The 14,513-nt window shown below is 52.8% G+C and overlaps 3 protein-coding genes and 1 long non-coding RNA gene across 7 annotated transcripts; 2 read left to right on the top strand and 2 right to left on the bottom strand.

Annotated features, from left to right (window-relative positions):
- The first annotated feature begins 2,740 nt into the window (after positions 1-2,740).
- NCR3 (natural cytotoxicity triggering receptor 3) lies at positions 2,741-5,058 on the top strand. Of its 3 annotated transcripts, XM_067043157.1 has the most exons (5): positions 2,741-2,779; positions 2,911-2,967; positions 4,180-4,524; positions 4,695-4,802; positions 4,934-5,058. In XM_067043157.1, the coding sequence occupies exons 2-5, from the start codon at positions 2,925-2,927 to the stop codon at positions 4,978-4,980; spliced, it is 543 nt and encodes a 180-aa protein (XP_066899258.1). In that variant the 5' UTR covers positions 2,741-2,779; positions 2,911-2,924; the 3' UTR covers positions 4,981-5,058. The 3 variants fall into 3 exon arrangements, with proteins under 3 accessions (XP_066899258.1, XP_058931730.1, XP_058931731.1); XM_059075748.2 differs by lacking the exon at positions 2,741-2,779 and having other exon boundaries at positions 2,910-2,967; XM_059075747.1 differs by lacking the exons at positions 2,741-2,779; positions 4,934-5,058 and having other exon boundaries at positions 2,787-2,967; positions 4,695-4,810.
- A 433-nt stretch (positions 5,059-5,491) lies between these two features.
- LST1 (leukocyte specific transcript 1) lies at positions 5,492-7,170 on the bottom strand. Its single transcript, XM_067043158.1, has 4 exons — positions 7,099-7,170; positions 6,604-6,702; positions 6,248-6,270; positions 5,492-5,726 (listed from the first exon to the last, which is right to left on the bottom strand). Exons 1-4 carry the CDS (start codon positions 7,118-7,120, stop codon positions 5,577-5,579), a joined length of 294 nt encoding a protein of 97 aa, XP_066899259.1. The 5' UTR covers positions 7,121-7,170; the 3' UTR covers positions 5,492-5,576.
- Positions 7,171-10,091: 2,921 nt separating this feature from the next.
- LOC131763506 (uncharacterized) lies at positions 10,092-13,185 on the bottom strand. Its single transcript, XR_010842395.1, has 3 exons — positions 12,773-13,185; positions 11,974-12,263; positions 10,092-10,285 (listed from the first exon to the last, which is right to left on the bottom strand). It is a non-coding gene; the product is annotated as an uncharacterized lncRNA (long non-coding RNA).
- Positions 11,737-13,718, top strand: LTB (lymphotoxin beta). Of its 2 annotated transcripts, none has more exons than XM_059075752.2 (4): positions 11,737-11,919; positions 12,340-12,391; positions 12,600-12,674; positions 13,096-13,718. In XM_059075752.2, the coding sequence occupies exons 1-4, from the start codon at positions 11,758-11,760 to the stop codon at positions 13,548-13,550; spliced, it is 744 nt and encodes a 247-aa protein (XP_058931735.1). In that variant the 5' UTR covers positions 11,737-11,757; the 3' UTR covers positions 13,551-13,718. The 2 variants fall into 2 exon arrangements, with proteins under 2 accessions (XP_058931735.1, XP_066899260.1); XM_067043159.1 differs by having other exon boundaries at positions 11,758-11,919; positions 12,484-12,674; positions 12,938-13,718.
- The last annotated feature ends 795 nt before the right edge of the window (positions 13,719-14,513 follow it).

Genomic DNA, 14,513 nt, shown 5'->3' on the forward strand with positions numbered 1-14,513 from the left:
AGAACAGATTAAATGAATCTATGGGGATATAAATCAGTAGTTGCTCCTGGGAGGGGAAGGGGATTGACCAAAGAGGGGCATAGGAGAGTTCCCTGGGGTGGTGGAAATGATCTGTATCTCAATTGCAGTGCTGCTTACATGGGTGTATATATTTGCTAGAGGTCATCAAACTGTACACTTAAGATCTATGTACTTTACTATATATATATATTTACATCTGTATATAATGTCATATACATGGACATTAAATCTTCCAGAGAGATGGCAGAGATTGAAATAGAGAGGAAGCTGGGGAGTCAGGCGTCTGCTCTTGGTGAATGTGAGGGAGTTGGACAATGACAGCAAGAAGGAGAGGCCAAAGGAGGTGGGGTGAACCTCAGAGAAGTCATGGTCAGAGGTTGAAAGTATAGCCTGAGAACCGTTAATTAGTTGAAAAATATTTATAAGGACTCAGCTGGAGGAGAAGTCACCCAAGTCTCACCCTTGCCAACACGTAGAGGAGGAAACACCAGGTGAGATGGGATCACTTGTGCTGGGATTCCAGAATCTCTTCGGTTTTTTTCACTTCTTTTCCTGCTCTAAGCTCTAAGTTGGGAGCTTGTTGGCCCTGACCACCCTCAAGGCAGCCCACAGCTGGATGTTAAAGCAATCAGACCAGAGACTTGTGTACATCCATTTCACAACTTTCCTGCTTGTTGCCTTTCTTCTTGAGTACCTGGTAAAAAAAGTTGCTTTTGAAAAGTTACATCCTTGAGTTTGCTGAGCTGATTAGCACAGCAGTGCCCATCCCACGGGTTAAAGTTCCTTAGAGGGTCTCAGATTTATTGAAAGGGTCCTTGAATCCACACATACACCAGGACTTATTCTAGATGGACTTTAAAAAAAGCCAAGTATTGTCTTCGTAATCCACAACAGTTTTGGATATTGGAAATCTTAGGTGGACAAAAGAGGTTGAAAGAGCAAAACACCTTTGAGTTCAGGCCCAGCTATAATCTTGGTCATTCTAGCCCAGGACTGGGGAGGAGATAAAAGCTAACATACACTGACCCTCCACTACAGTGGAGTCTGAAAACTGACAGATGCTACTCCCATTTTACAGATATGTAAGTAGGGGAACAATGATTCCTATTTACATTGACTTGGCTTCTAAGCTGCATTGCCCTGGGATATGGAGTAGTGCCATTTAATTAATTATATGCCCTGTGAAATGTGGAGTTTTATCCTCAGGCCAGTTGCCCATTCCAGCCCCTCAACCCCACTCCACTGGTGGTGATCTTCCCTCCTTCCCCAAACCATGGGCTTCTCACAGTTGAGTACGAGAGACAATTTGCTCCACATTGACCCTCTGGGGATGGGGATGGGCGTTGATAGGACAAGGCAAGGGAAGGGACAGGGCAGAAGCTGGAATTAAGGCCCAGTTGAGAAAAGCCACGTATTGGTGCCTCAGGCCTCCCCTTTCTCTGTGACCACCAGGGGGCAGCCCTTGCCTTGCCATGGCACCTCATTTCCCCACCCTCTGGTTAGATGGCCCTGAGGAGGCAGCCACTCCACTAAAAGAGAATGGCTGAGTCAGTCCTTCCCAAATTGTGAGGTACCGTGCTTGTCTAGGTGGTTCAGAGACGTTCAATAATTTGTTCAAGATTATGTAACTAGTTTGTAGGGGAGCTGATCACAGCCTGACTTCAAGCCAGCATTCTTAACCATAAAATTACTACTCCAAAAATGCTCCGGATCACTGCAGTGGAGATTAGGACTGCACGATCTATGGATGTATCGTGAAACAGCAATAAACTCGGACGGAAAGAAAGAATATGTACTGATATCAAAGGAGCCAGAGGGAAAATGTGTGGCGAGGGCTGGGCAGGCTTCACCCAGCATACTACACATCATCCTCTTTTCTCTGTGCTGTGTTATCTCATGTAGGTGTGTAATACATATACAAGAGTGTGTTGCATACTCTTGTACTAATCCCTGCATAACCTTGGAGTTACGTGTAACATAGTGTGTATTTCATTTGGGTCTGTCAAAATGCAGTTCATGTAATGGCGGCACTTTGTGATTTGTCAATAAATGTTAGCTAAATAATGAATAAAATAAAAAAATGAGGAATTGACCAGTGGGTGATAAATCTGTGCAGAACACGCCTGGTAAAGCAGAACTCTGCAAGAGGTGTATTCCTTTAATGGGGATCTGAATGTGAATGAATCCAAACTTCCCCATCGGCGGCACTCGCTCTGCCAATCCACCCAAGTCAGCACATCCTAAGTGAAACGGGGTGTGTGTGGGTGTGTGTGTGTGTGTGTGTGATTGCCACGCAAATGCAGCTTCCAGACAAAGTCCCTGGCAACTCCCTGCCGCCACCACCAATCAGCTGACTTCTGCTAATCCTCTCATTTATAGAATTTCTAGAGCAGCCCTGGGGGAGGGCCAGACTCGAAGGAAGGGAATGGATGGGATGGACCTGGGTGCTATTGAGCCAAGGGGAGGGGAAGTAGGTTAGCTCTGAGCCCAGAAAGGCTCTTGGAGGCTAATTCTTGGTAAAGGGTTGGTCTCCTTGAATCTCAAAAGATAGAGGAACCACATCCTGGTCTCACCCGTCCACCCACCCAACCTAGCATTACGGGTCATCTAAGCCCCACCCTCCCCCTCAAACACTTAGGCAACATGCCCACATGCTGCCCCCACCTCCTAGCGACCCAGATATCACCGTCAACAGAATCCTCTTTCCTCAGGGAAGCATGCATCTGATGCCCGAGGCCCTAGGGAGTGGAGGTCCTTTGTAAGTGATGTGTGAGTCCTGTGTGTCACAGGAAGCTCCCCACCCCCATCCAGTGACCAAAGTCCTGGTCAAAACTAGTGGATCGTTTTCCTCCACCCAGACCTCACTGCTCACGTCCCCCTCGTCAACAGGAACACCCTTCGACATGGCCCGGATGCTGTTGCTCATCTTCATCACGGTCCATCCAGGTGACAGGGGTTTCTCCCAGGACTCTGAGGGGTGTGGGGCTGGGAGGATGGAGGATGGGGGAGGCTGGACATAGATGTCCCAGGGGAGCAGACTGGGTGGGGGCTGAGAGCAGGAGGTCCCTCCATAAAGCTGATACCCAGTGGGCTTGCCCAGTTCGCAGTTCCCTCCATGTCACCTGCTGGGAAGGTCATTCCCCAGCTTCCATCCCAGAGCTCTTCCTTCCCAGCCCCGTTCCTAACAAGAAAAACTTTAAAGAACCAGTAAAAAAGGGCTTGAAGGAAGGAAGGGCTTGAAGGAGAGGGTCAAATCTTTTTAAGGGGTCAGTTTTAATTCGATGAGTTATTAAACAAGGCTTATTATCTAGGATCTAGATATAATTAGGAGTTTAGGAGATCTAATTAAATCTAAGTTAAGTTTCTTAGTGAAACTGATTTTAACTGTCAGACATATTCATTAACTAAATGCAGTGTGGATTCCACACCAGCCTCAGCATCAGTGGGGACCTAGGGCAAATTCTCAGGACCCACTCCAGACCCACTGAATAAAAAATTCTGGGAGTGGGGCCTGGGAATCTGTTTTAACAAGCACTCCAGGTGATTCCAATATGCTTTCAAGTTTGAGAATCACTGAAATAGAAGAATGATTGGTAAATTTCATTAACTAGAGAATTTAATCAAGAATTTTAATAATTGGTTTAATTCATCCATTTAGATAAGTTAAATAGGGATCCCAAGCAATTATAGCCATGTCTTCACCTGGAGATTTAATTAGTTAATGCTCTTTAACAAAAAAAAAAAAAAAAAAAAAGTAGCAAGGATGGTATGCTACAGAATGCTATTAGTTCTAAGATAATACCTGGAATAATATAATTAATGATATTAATTAACCAGGCAGCCACATTCATGAATGAGCTTCACTTTCATTGTGACAAGTTAAATTTCAGCAAAATGTTACTAGTGAACGGAACTGGCGAATGATGGGAGAGGGTGAGGGTGAGAGTTGGTATGGGAAAGAATCTGAAAAACAATTTAATGAGCAATGTTAAGAAATTAGATTGGTAAAGAGGAAAGGGTTAATGAGACATCTAAAGTGCTCGTCCCTCTGGGCCCTCTGTGGGTGGGGTACAGCAGGGATAGTCTATTGCAAGCTCTCTTGTCTTTTCTCTTTGGAGTAACTGGGGAGGCGTTTCTCTGGGTCTTCTCTGCCCCCAGGATCCTGTGCTCTCTGGGTGTCCCAGCCCCCTGAGATCCGTACCCAGGAGGGCACCCCTGCCTTCCTGCCCTGTTCCTTCAATGCCAGCCAAGGGAAATTGGCCATTGGTTCTGTCACGTGGTACCAGGACAAAGTGGCCCCAGGGAAGGAGGTGAGGAATGAGACCGCAGAGTTCAGGGGCCGCCTGGCCCCTCTTCCTTCTTCCCGCTTCCTCTGTGACCACCAGGCTGAGCTGCACATCTGGGACACCCGAGCCCGTGATGCCGGAGTCTACGTGTGCAGGGTGGAAGTGCTGGGCCTGGGTGTCGGAACAGGGAATGGGACTCTGCTGGTGGTGGAGAAAGGTGAGGTTCTGGGAAGCTGTGCCTCCTTGGCCGGAGGCCCCACTCTCCCTGGTAGTCGAGTCGAGAGTCCTTCCCTGAGGCCCGCTGTCCTCCCTAAGCCTGTGCACGCTTCTTCCCAGGGCCTCCTTTCCTAAGCCCTTCTCCCCCTCCCCATCCCCGCCCACATGCAGGACCTCCCCAGCTAGCTGCCGGCACAGTCTTCCTCCTTCGGGCCGGGTTCTATGCCCTCAGCTTTCTCTCAGTGGCCATGGGCAGCACCATCTATTACCAGGGCAAATGTGAGTAGCGGAGCCGGGACAATGGGCGCAGAGATGGGAGGGGCACTGAGAGGGCTGGAGCAGGCGGAGCCGGAGAGCACGAAGAGAAGGAGGGCTGCGGCGCTGAACTACTCCTGTGGCCTCTCCACCAGGCCACTGTCACATGGGAACACACTGCCACTCCTTGGATGGCCTCTGATGAGTGATTTCAGACCCCAGTGATCCCAAGTTCTTCAAGAGACCCCCCCCAATAAATCCCTCTCTGCCCCACCATTAACTCCTTTTGTGTATTTCCTGCTCCATCTCTAGATGCCCCAATGTGCCCTGTTCTGGCTTCTCCCAACTCTTACTCTCCCTTCTGCCAAGTCTGGTCTGGAAAGGTCCGAGGAGGGAGCTTCCCAGGTTTGTGCCTAGAGGCCCCTCCCACCATCATCCCGAGACTCAACACACCTCTTTCTCCCGCCCAGGAGGCTAAGGCCCTTTGTCCTGAGAAAAGTGGAGTATCAGACATGATTAGTTCTACTTCTCAATGGCCCACAGACATATGCTCTTTTCTGGCCTTCAGGGAAGCTTGGGTCCCTAAACACTCTTCTTCACCCACTGAATCCCTGGTGGGTGAGAATGGGTGGGAGGGTAGGTTGCTTAGGTCTTGATGGTGGCCCTGTTGAGCTGGGGCTTGAGGTGGATAGAGAAGCCTGAGACACAGAGGGTGGCGAGACCATGGTCTTCTTTACTGGGTGAACCACTGGATGGCCCTGACCACCCGCCTGGGTTGGACGAGGCACCTGGGGGTGCTCAGATGGGTTTGTTCTTGGCAATGCAGGCGTAGTGCGTGCTGGGGTCCTCCTTGCTGCCTTCCCTTTCTTGGTTGCCGAGGTCACGTCCTTCCGGTTCGGGCAGCCTCAGCAGGGACGCATAGTGGAGCTCCTGTTGCGAGAGCTGGGCCTGGGGCCGGGCCGGAGGGTGCTGACAGGAGGTCCCCAGGAGCCTCCCTCCCCTGACGCTCCCCCCTGAGTCCTTGCTGCTCACCTGCCCCACTTTCTTACCTCGTTGCCTCTATTTGCGCGCTCTCTCCCTCTCTCTCTCTTTCCATCTCTCTCTCTTGTCCTTTCCTCTTTGTGCCTCTCTTACTCTCTCACTCTCCCCCTCTATCACTCTTAATCTCCTTCTCTTACTTTTTCTCTTGATTTCTCTCGTTTTCCCTATGTCTCTCTCATTCTCTCTCTGATTTTTGCCCCTCACTTTTGTCTCTATCTCCCTCATTTCTTCCTCTCTCTCCTTTCTGTCTTTATTCTTTCCATCTCTACCCCTTTCCTCTCCTCTCTTCTTCTCATCCCTATCTCTCTCTTTGCTTCTCTCTTACTTCCTCTGTCTCTCCTGCTCCTGTTTCTCCCTCTTCTTCTGCCCCCCGCCGACCTCAGCCCCCTCTTGTTGCCCCATCACGCACTTCCCTGCCCCAGACTCACCCAGCTCCTCTCCAGTCTCCTCACTGGAAGAAAAGAAGAAGCTCGGCTGGGCCCTTGCCTCCCTTGCGCCACCTCCAGCCCTCCTCGCCCACTCTCCCCACCCCCAGCAGGTGTTTCCTCCCTTGCCAACCTCCCTGTGGTTCCCACAGCCAAAAGCCAAGGTCTCTCTCTTTGGACACTCTCCCCCCCCTCTTCCCCCCGCCGACTTCTGCCCCCTTCCTCAGGCAGGAGGGGCGAGTCAGGGTTGATGGGGGCGTCTGGGAGCACAGGAGGAAAGGGTGCGTGGGGGGACGGCACAGGGTGTTGCCCGGGGGTGAGGGGCGAGGGGGTACAAGGGAGGTGAGGGTGGGGCTCACCTCTCCCACAGAGCCGACACAGGCAGACGGACAGAACGACCACAATGAGGAGCAGGAACCCCCCCAGCCCTAGGCCCCCATATAGGTAAAGGCATGTCACTGCAGGGAAAAGGGGTGAGTGTCAGAGGGCCCATTCCTCTCTTCAGCTTTCCCCATCCTCCTCGTGGGTCGGGGATCTCCGCTCCTTTCTCCAACAGGTTTAGAGGCAGAAAACCATTCTCTCAGAGGTTCTTCACCCCAGACGGTGTTCCCTCACCCTCTCCCAGAGGTGGCCATGCCTCATCAGTTACCTCGCTCATCCCCGAGACCACTCGCCCCTCAGAAACCTCCCACCACCATTGCTGCCCTCTCTGGGCCTCCCCATGAAGTCCCTTGTCCGCTGCACTGGCTGGCCTCGAGAGACCCCAGCCACCTACCCACGACCCACTCACACACCGCTTTCTATTCACTGTTCCCTGTGCACCACAAGCCTCCCTGGGCAGAGGGTTACCTTACCTTTTCCCTCACAAGCTGGCATTTGGTTGGGGACTGAAGACTAGCCTGCAGGTTGGGAAACCTAGCGCTGCTCTTCCAGGCTAAATGGCCTGGAGTGAGTCACGTGCCCCAAGTTCCTTCCTCATCTGTAAACTCTGGGGCCTCTGTTACAATCCTTTCCCAGGCTGAGGAGCCTTAGCTATGTGCCAGCCCTGAACTGGGCTCTTTCTATTTGTCACTGCTAATCCCCATAACAATGTAGGGTTTTATGGTGCCCATTTCGTTGGTGAAGGACCTGAGACTCGAGGCTGGACTCCGACAAGGATGTCCAGCCCAGAAGTGGCAGAGCTGGGGTTCAAGGCCAGCTCTGTCCAGCTCCAGAGCCCACTCTGTTTCTCCGACCCTAGGCTGACCAACTGGTTCACAGGGGCCTCTCCAGCACTGGACAGTTCTAGTTTCTGGTGAGGGGCTGAGGCAGGAGCTGGGGTCCGGAGGGTGCATGGGCACTGGTGGGAAAATAAGGAAGGTGGTGTCCAGCGCCACCTGGCACCCACAGCCGCTCCCTCAGCCCCAGAGCAACTCAGGAAAGGGGGGCCCCGCTTGGCTGGTGTGGAGAGCCGTTTCCCTTGGGCAGATACTGCTGGGGCTGAAGTGGGGCATGGAGGAGTATCTGGGGCCCATAACTTCCCCTCAGGCACTTCCTGCCCTACAACCACTGGTTCCTGTTTGAGGGCAAAGAGGGGGCCGCTGACTTCATCCAGAGCCAGATGCAGGGACCAGGGTGTGGAAACTGAGACCATCCTAGATTCAAGAGGAAGGCTGGAGTGTGGGGGGCAGCAGGTGGGGAGCAGAAGCGCAGGTGGACAGGAGGGCCACGGTGGCCGTGACGGGGAGTGGCGGCAGAGGTGGATTGTTTACATTTCTTTTTTTTTTCCGTAAATTTATTTATTTTATTTATTTATTTTTGGCTGTGTTGGGTCTTTGTTGCTGCGCACGGGCTTTCTCTAGTTGTGGCGAGCAGAGGCTACTCTTCATTGCGGTGCGTGGGCTTCTCATCGTGGGGGCTTCTCTTGTTGCAGAGCACGGGCTCTAGGCACACGGGCTTCAGTAGTTGTGGCACTTGGGCTCAGTAGTTGTGGCGCATGGGCTTAGCTGCTCCGTGGCATGTGGGATCTTCCCAGACCAGGGATCGAACCCATACCCCCTGCATTGGCAGGCGGATTCTTAACCACTGCACCACCCGGGGGAGCGGAGACAGAGGCCAGACAGAGGATTCCCCCAGGGCCCAAGGAACCTCAAAGCCATATTCTCCCTTCCTTCATCTTAGACTCACCTCACTCTGGGGGTGACTGTCCCCTCCCTGGGTTTCCTTCATGAGGGTTCCCTGCTCTCGCCCAGCTTGCCTACAGTCTGTGGCCTGAGGGTGGACGACTCCTGACTGACCGGAGCTGCCTGGGTAAAGTGTGGCCACCTCAGACATTCTTGCCCCTCCTCTGGTTTAACTTCTCCCCCAGCCTGGGTGCCTCCGTAGCATTGTTAGGAGAGGAAGTTAAGCTTTGAGGGTTAGGGTTACAACATCTTTTCCTTTCAGACTCCTAGGACTATAATTCAGCCTGTGATCCCTGTCAGCTCCAGCCATCCTATTGATCCTGCAAGTCGTCAGTGATCATATACCTTCTAGCTGCCTTTCCTGGTTCACTTTTCCCAATTACACTGTGTCGCTGAGAGCTCACGATCCTGGTATGTGTGGACACACACTCCAGCTCCCAAGGCAGACTGGGAGTTCTGGTGGATTTGGGTAACTCTCCTGGTATTCTGGGGCTGTATCTAACAAACAGGAGAGTCAGAGACAGCCAGACTAGATCGACATGAGCACTGGTTATAGATCTAGGACAGAAAGTTGATGACAAGTTGGTGTTGGGAAAAGAGGTGTGGGCAATCCAGGTGGCCTTCCTGCAGTGAGCAGCATTCTGATATTGAACACAAAAGTAAGGGTGGTAGTCCAAGGACCTAGATGAAGGCCTCATAGTGCCACTGTGATGGAGAGGGAGATAAATGCTGGAGGATGGCACACCTAGTCCTTGAGTGGGGTGAAGACTTGGGAGCTCATGTGGAAGCAAGGACTGAAGAGGAGATCTGGTGCCTGAGCCCATAAGCATTGGCATTTCCTTCTCCAGATTCAGAAATTTTCTGCTACTTCCTTCCCTTCCCCCATCCACAGTGTTCCCATGCAGGACAGTAGGAAAATATTGTTTCAAAATGTTTTATTATCAAAACATTCAAACATAGAAAAAAATTGAAAGAATTGTACAGTTGGGCTTCCCTGGTGGCGCAGTGGTTGAGAGTCCGCCTGCTGATGCAGGGGACACAGGTTCGTGCCCCAGTCCAGGAAGATCCCACATGCCGCAGAGCGGCTGGGCCCGTGAGCCATGGCCGCTGAGCCTGCGCGTCCGGAGCCTGTGCTCCACAACAGGAGAGAAAAAAAAAAAAAGAATTGTACAGTGAACTTATCCCTACCACCTAGATTCAAAATTAATATTCTTCTATATATTTGCTTTATCACATATCTATCAATCCATCTCATTTTTTGATAACTTTTGAAGTTGCAAACATCAGTACATTTTACCTCTAAACCCTTTACCATGCTTATCATTGACTCAAGTTCAGTTCAGTATTTGTTTCCCTATACTTTTGGGGGGGGAGTGAGGAAGGTAAGATTTACATACCCTGAAATGAACCAATCTGAAGTCAGTACTCAGTTTTTAAACTGTCTTGTGGTTAAAGGTATGGAGCCAAACTGCCTGGGTTCAAATCCTGTCTCTGCTACTACTGTGTGACCTTCCACAAGTTCTTTAACTTCTCTGTGCCTCAGTTTCCTCTTAGAGTTTTTTGGGGTTTTTTAAATAAATTTATTTATTTTATTTTTTTATTTTTGGCTGCGTTGGGTCTCCATTGCTGCGCGTGGGCTTTCTCTGGTTGCGACGAGTGGGGGCTACTCTTTGCTGCGGTGCGGTGGCTTCTCTTGTTGTGGAGCCCGTGATTCTTAACCACTGCACCATCAGGGAAGTCCCCCTCTTAGAGTTTATATCATGATTAAAAGCATTATTATAGGACTCCTCTGGAGGTCCAGTGGTTAAGAATCCACGCTTCCACTGCAGGGGGCACGGGTGTGATCTCTGGTTGGGGAACTAAGGTCCCGCCTGCGGCGCTGTGTGACCAAAAAGAGAGGAAAGAAGGAAGGAAGAAAGAAAAAAAAGGAAGGAAGGAAAGAAAGAAAAAGGAAGGAAGAAAGAAAGAGCATTATTATATATAAAGTGTGTAGATTAGTGGCAGGCACATGCCAAATGCTATCTGGATATTAGCTATGTTGTTATTATTATTATTATTACCTGAACACACAGAGATATTAAGAAGGGGAAATGATCTGGGACCACCTCCAACTTTCTTGACCTGGGTTTTCATCCCTTCAACTCCTACTGCTCTGCCGACTATACCATTCATTTGGTCCTTACTGCTTTGTTTTGCTTACTCATTCATCCTTTTGTCCTTTCTTCACTTAACACTTAGTCAGCATCTACTAAATGGATGGAGCTCATTCTAGACTGTGAAGCTCTTTGGGGGTGGATGCCTCATCGCTCTCCTGTCTACACTCTGTGTAGCAAGGGAGGTAATGCTCTGTTTCCATCCCTCCTCAGTGAGTTAATAGTCAGTGGTGAGGCTGAGGCCCCCTTCAGCTGCCATCACCGTGGACTGGCTTAACTCTGCCTTTCTCACCTAGCTCTGGGGGCTTGGAGGGCGCAAGGGAATGGGAGGAGGAGGTCAGTCCAGTGTGGGGACAGGTTCTTCTTTGGAACCTAGACAACCATCCCTGAAGATTCCAGTTCTCGTCCTCCTATTCCAGCCCTTGACCCTCAGGGATATGGATGCAGCCTTCCCTCCAGCACCCACCTCTGGGGTGCAGAAGAATGCAGACCAGGGACTTCCCTGATGGCACAGTGGTTAAGAATCCACCTGCCAATGCAGGGGACACGGGTTCAATTCCTGGTCCGGGAAGACCCCACATGCCGCAGAGCAACTAAGCCTGTGCGCCACAACTACTGAGCCTGCTTCTAGAGCCTGCGAGCCCACATGCCACAACTACTGAAGCCCACGTGCCTAGATCCCGTGCTCTGCAACTAGAGAAGCCACTGCAATGAGAAGCCCGCGCACTGCAACAAAGAGTAGCGCCTGCTCGCTGCAACTAGAGAAAGCCCTCGTGCAGCAAAGAAGACCTAGCACAGCCAAAATAAATAAATAAATAAATAAATTAATTTTTTAAAAAAGAAGAAGAATGCAGACCACACTAGCAATCTGCAGTTCTGTGTTCTCATTGCAGCTGCCTGACTTTCTGCAAGCTAGCTTCCCTCTCTGAGCCTCAGTTTCCCTTCCCACTGAGTCAGAAGATCTCTAAGGCCCCCTCCCGCTCTACCCTGAAAGCCTGTCTCTTCACCCCAACTCCCTCCCCAGTTCAGAGAACCCAGGCATCCAGCTGCCCCAGCCTAGCTCTGGGTAAACAGGAAGCAGGGTGAGGAGAGCAGGGGTGTTCGGAAAGTCCCAGCCAGGTGTGTGGGTCTACAGGGAGGGAGTGGCCCCACCCCTGAGGTATGAAAGCCCCCCTGCCCTGGCCCTGGCTCAGTCTCAATGGGGGCACTGGGGTTGGAGTGCTGGGGTAGGCGGCCCCAGGGGAAGCGATGCCTCCTGCTGGCTGTCGCAGGAGCCACTTCCCTGGTGACCCTCCTGCTGGCTGTGCCTATCACTGTTCTGGCTGTGCTGGCCTTGGTGCCCCAGGAGCAGGGAGGACTGGTGAGTGGCTGCCACAAATCCTCCAAGGGCCGGATATTGCTAATGCTTCCTCACCTCTGGCTATGCCTCTTGTCTCATCCTGCTCAGCTGGCTTGGCTGTCCCCCAGTGGGGATGTCTTCTCTGTCTCTTTGCTGGTCCTCTTTCCACATTCCTGTGATGCTGCTGTGCCCTGATGTCACCAAGTCCCTTTCTGGTTGTCTGTATGTCTCTTCTCCTCTTCCCAAGACATACTTGGGCCTCTGTCTCTCTGCCCAAGTACAGATGCCTTGCTTGCTCTCCATTTCAGGGAGGTGTGTTTTGAGGCTGGGGCTGGTGGGAGAAACCCCAAGTCTGGCGCTTGCATCTATGTTGGGAATGGGAGGGGTGGGGTTGGCATCAGCTACGACTGAACTCTGGGCCCTGTGACCCCACCCACTCAGGTAACAGGGACCGTTGACCCAGGCGCCCAAGCACAGGCCCATCAGCGATTTGGTAAGAGAGGACCATCTCCCCTTCCCTGCTTCTGCCCCTCAGGGACTCCCAGCTCCCATCCATCTGCATCCCCAGATACTCTCTTCCTCCAGGAATCCACCTGCCAATCCAGGTGCCCCATCCCTGGGCCCTGGCGCCTTGTCCTCTCAAGGTGACTACACGTGAGTGGCCGCCCAGCCCCCAACCGTGGACTCTTCGCCCCTTGCAGAGTCCCGGGAGCTGCCGGTGGAGGAGGAGGCAGAAAAAGATCTCAGCCCCAGGCTCCCGGCTGCCCACCTCATTGGTAAGGATCTCATAGACCTGAAGAGTCCAAGGGTGCCAGTTTTGCTCGCCCACAGTTAGAGCCCCTTTGCTCTGTTACTGCCGTGCTGGGTTGCCCACCTGCTTCACCGCTGCTATAGTACGAACTCTTCTGCTCGTCCAGCGTTCCAGCTTCTCGCTTCCCCCCCCCCGCCGGAGGAGGCAAAACCCGGCCTGGATCTCCCCACCACCGCGCTCCGTACCGCACACCCAGGCGCCCTCAGTCCCAGCTCGTACTCACTGCAGAGGGAGCGCCATCACCCCGCTCCCCCAGCCCGGCTGGACTCCTGCAGTGGGTTAAAAGCCCCAATTGTCCTTCATGCCCACCCTCCCAGAAGTCCCGGGCCTGGATCACTCCTTTCAGGATCGGATTTCCGAGCGCTAACTGGCTCGTTTCTCCGCAGGCGCTTGGACCACGGGGCAGGGGCTAGGCTGGGAGGCGAAGAAAGAAGAGGCGTTTCTGAGGAGCGGGACGCAGTTCTCGGGCGCCGAGGGGCTGGCCCTCCCGCAGGACGGCCTCTATTACCTCTACTGTCACGTCGGCTACCGGGGCCGGGCGCCCCCTTCCGGCGGGGACCCCCTGGACCGCTCGGTCACGCTGCTCAGTCGGCTGTACCGGGCGGGGGGCGCCTACGGATCGGGGAGTCCCGAGCTGCTGCTCGAGGGCGCGGAGACCGTGAGCCCGGTCTTGGACCCCGCCCGGAGGCAGGAGTACGGGCCCCTCTGGTACACGAGCGTGGGGTTCGGTGGCCTGGTGCAGCTCCGGAGGGGCGAGAGGGTGTACGTCAATATCAGTCATCCCGATATGGTGGACTACAGGAGAGGAAAGACCTTCTTTGGGGCGGTGATGGTGGGGTGAGGGCTACCCGCGTCCCTAAAACGACTACTGCATGGTGGGAGTATGTGAACGAATCAGCCTAGATACTGGGGACCCAGACACCAGCGACCCCATGGCCGTGGCGAAAATGTAGAAGACTGTTTGGAAACTGATTTTGAGCCTGGTGAAAATAAAGAAGGTAAAGCTTTAGTGCTGCCGGTACGGATGCGGAGATGCTAACGTGTCTTCATCCAGGGTGGGTACACAAATGTTGGATAAATAGTCTCTGTATTTTTCTGGTCACTTGAAACAATTCATAACACCTGGCATGACCTCTGTTCCCTGGGATGGGGATCTGTGGGTCCCACCCACAGAATGGCCTTGCCCCAGCATTAGCCCATTTGGAGAGGAGAAGGAAAGGGCTCTCCACAAACCCCAAGGCATCTCTAAGCATCCTGATTCTCAAGGCCACATGGTCCCTGCAGACTCAACACTGCACTCTTCTCTCTTGGGTCCCACCCGGTAGTGATAGGGGTCATTACCGGAGAAGGCGAGCACCTCTCAGAAAGGCCCAGCCAGCAGAGTAAACCCAAATGGGGCTGATAATGAAGCACTGAGGGGACAGCATTTCTGCCCTGTTAGCTGCCTCAAGGCCCTGTTAGCCACAGTCGACTCTTCTGCAGGGGAAGGCCCACAGCTTGGGGAGCGGGGGAGTGGGGGTGGGGACCGGGGCGTGAAGGGAGGAGGCTGAAGGAGTTGGGAGGGTGGTTGAGAAAGAGAGATGGGGTGGAAATAGTGCCGGAGGACACCAGGGAGAACCTGGGGAGGAGGGGGAGGAGGAAAAACTGATGTCACCTTGCCCTGTCCAGGGTGGGATGGAAGGTCCTCACCCCTCAGTCACACTTCAGGTCCCCTTTCCATAGTGGGCAAGTGTCGGGGCCCCAGAGTGGGTAACAGCAGCCCCTTCCCTCCATGACTGACTTTCAGCCCCGAGCTGGAGGAGGC

The sequence above is a fragment of the Kogia breviceps genome, chromosome 10 (genome assembly GCF_026419965.1).
Source record: "Kogia breviceps isolate mKogBre1 chromosome 10, mKogBre1 haplotype 1, whole genome shotgun sequence".
Classification (NCBI taxonomy): Eukaryota; Metazoa; Chordata; class Mammalia; order Artiodactyla; family Physeteridae; genus Kogia; species Kogia breviceps.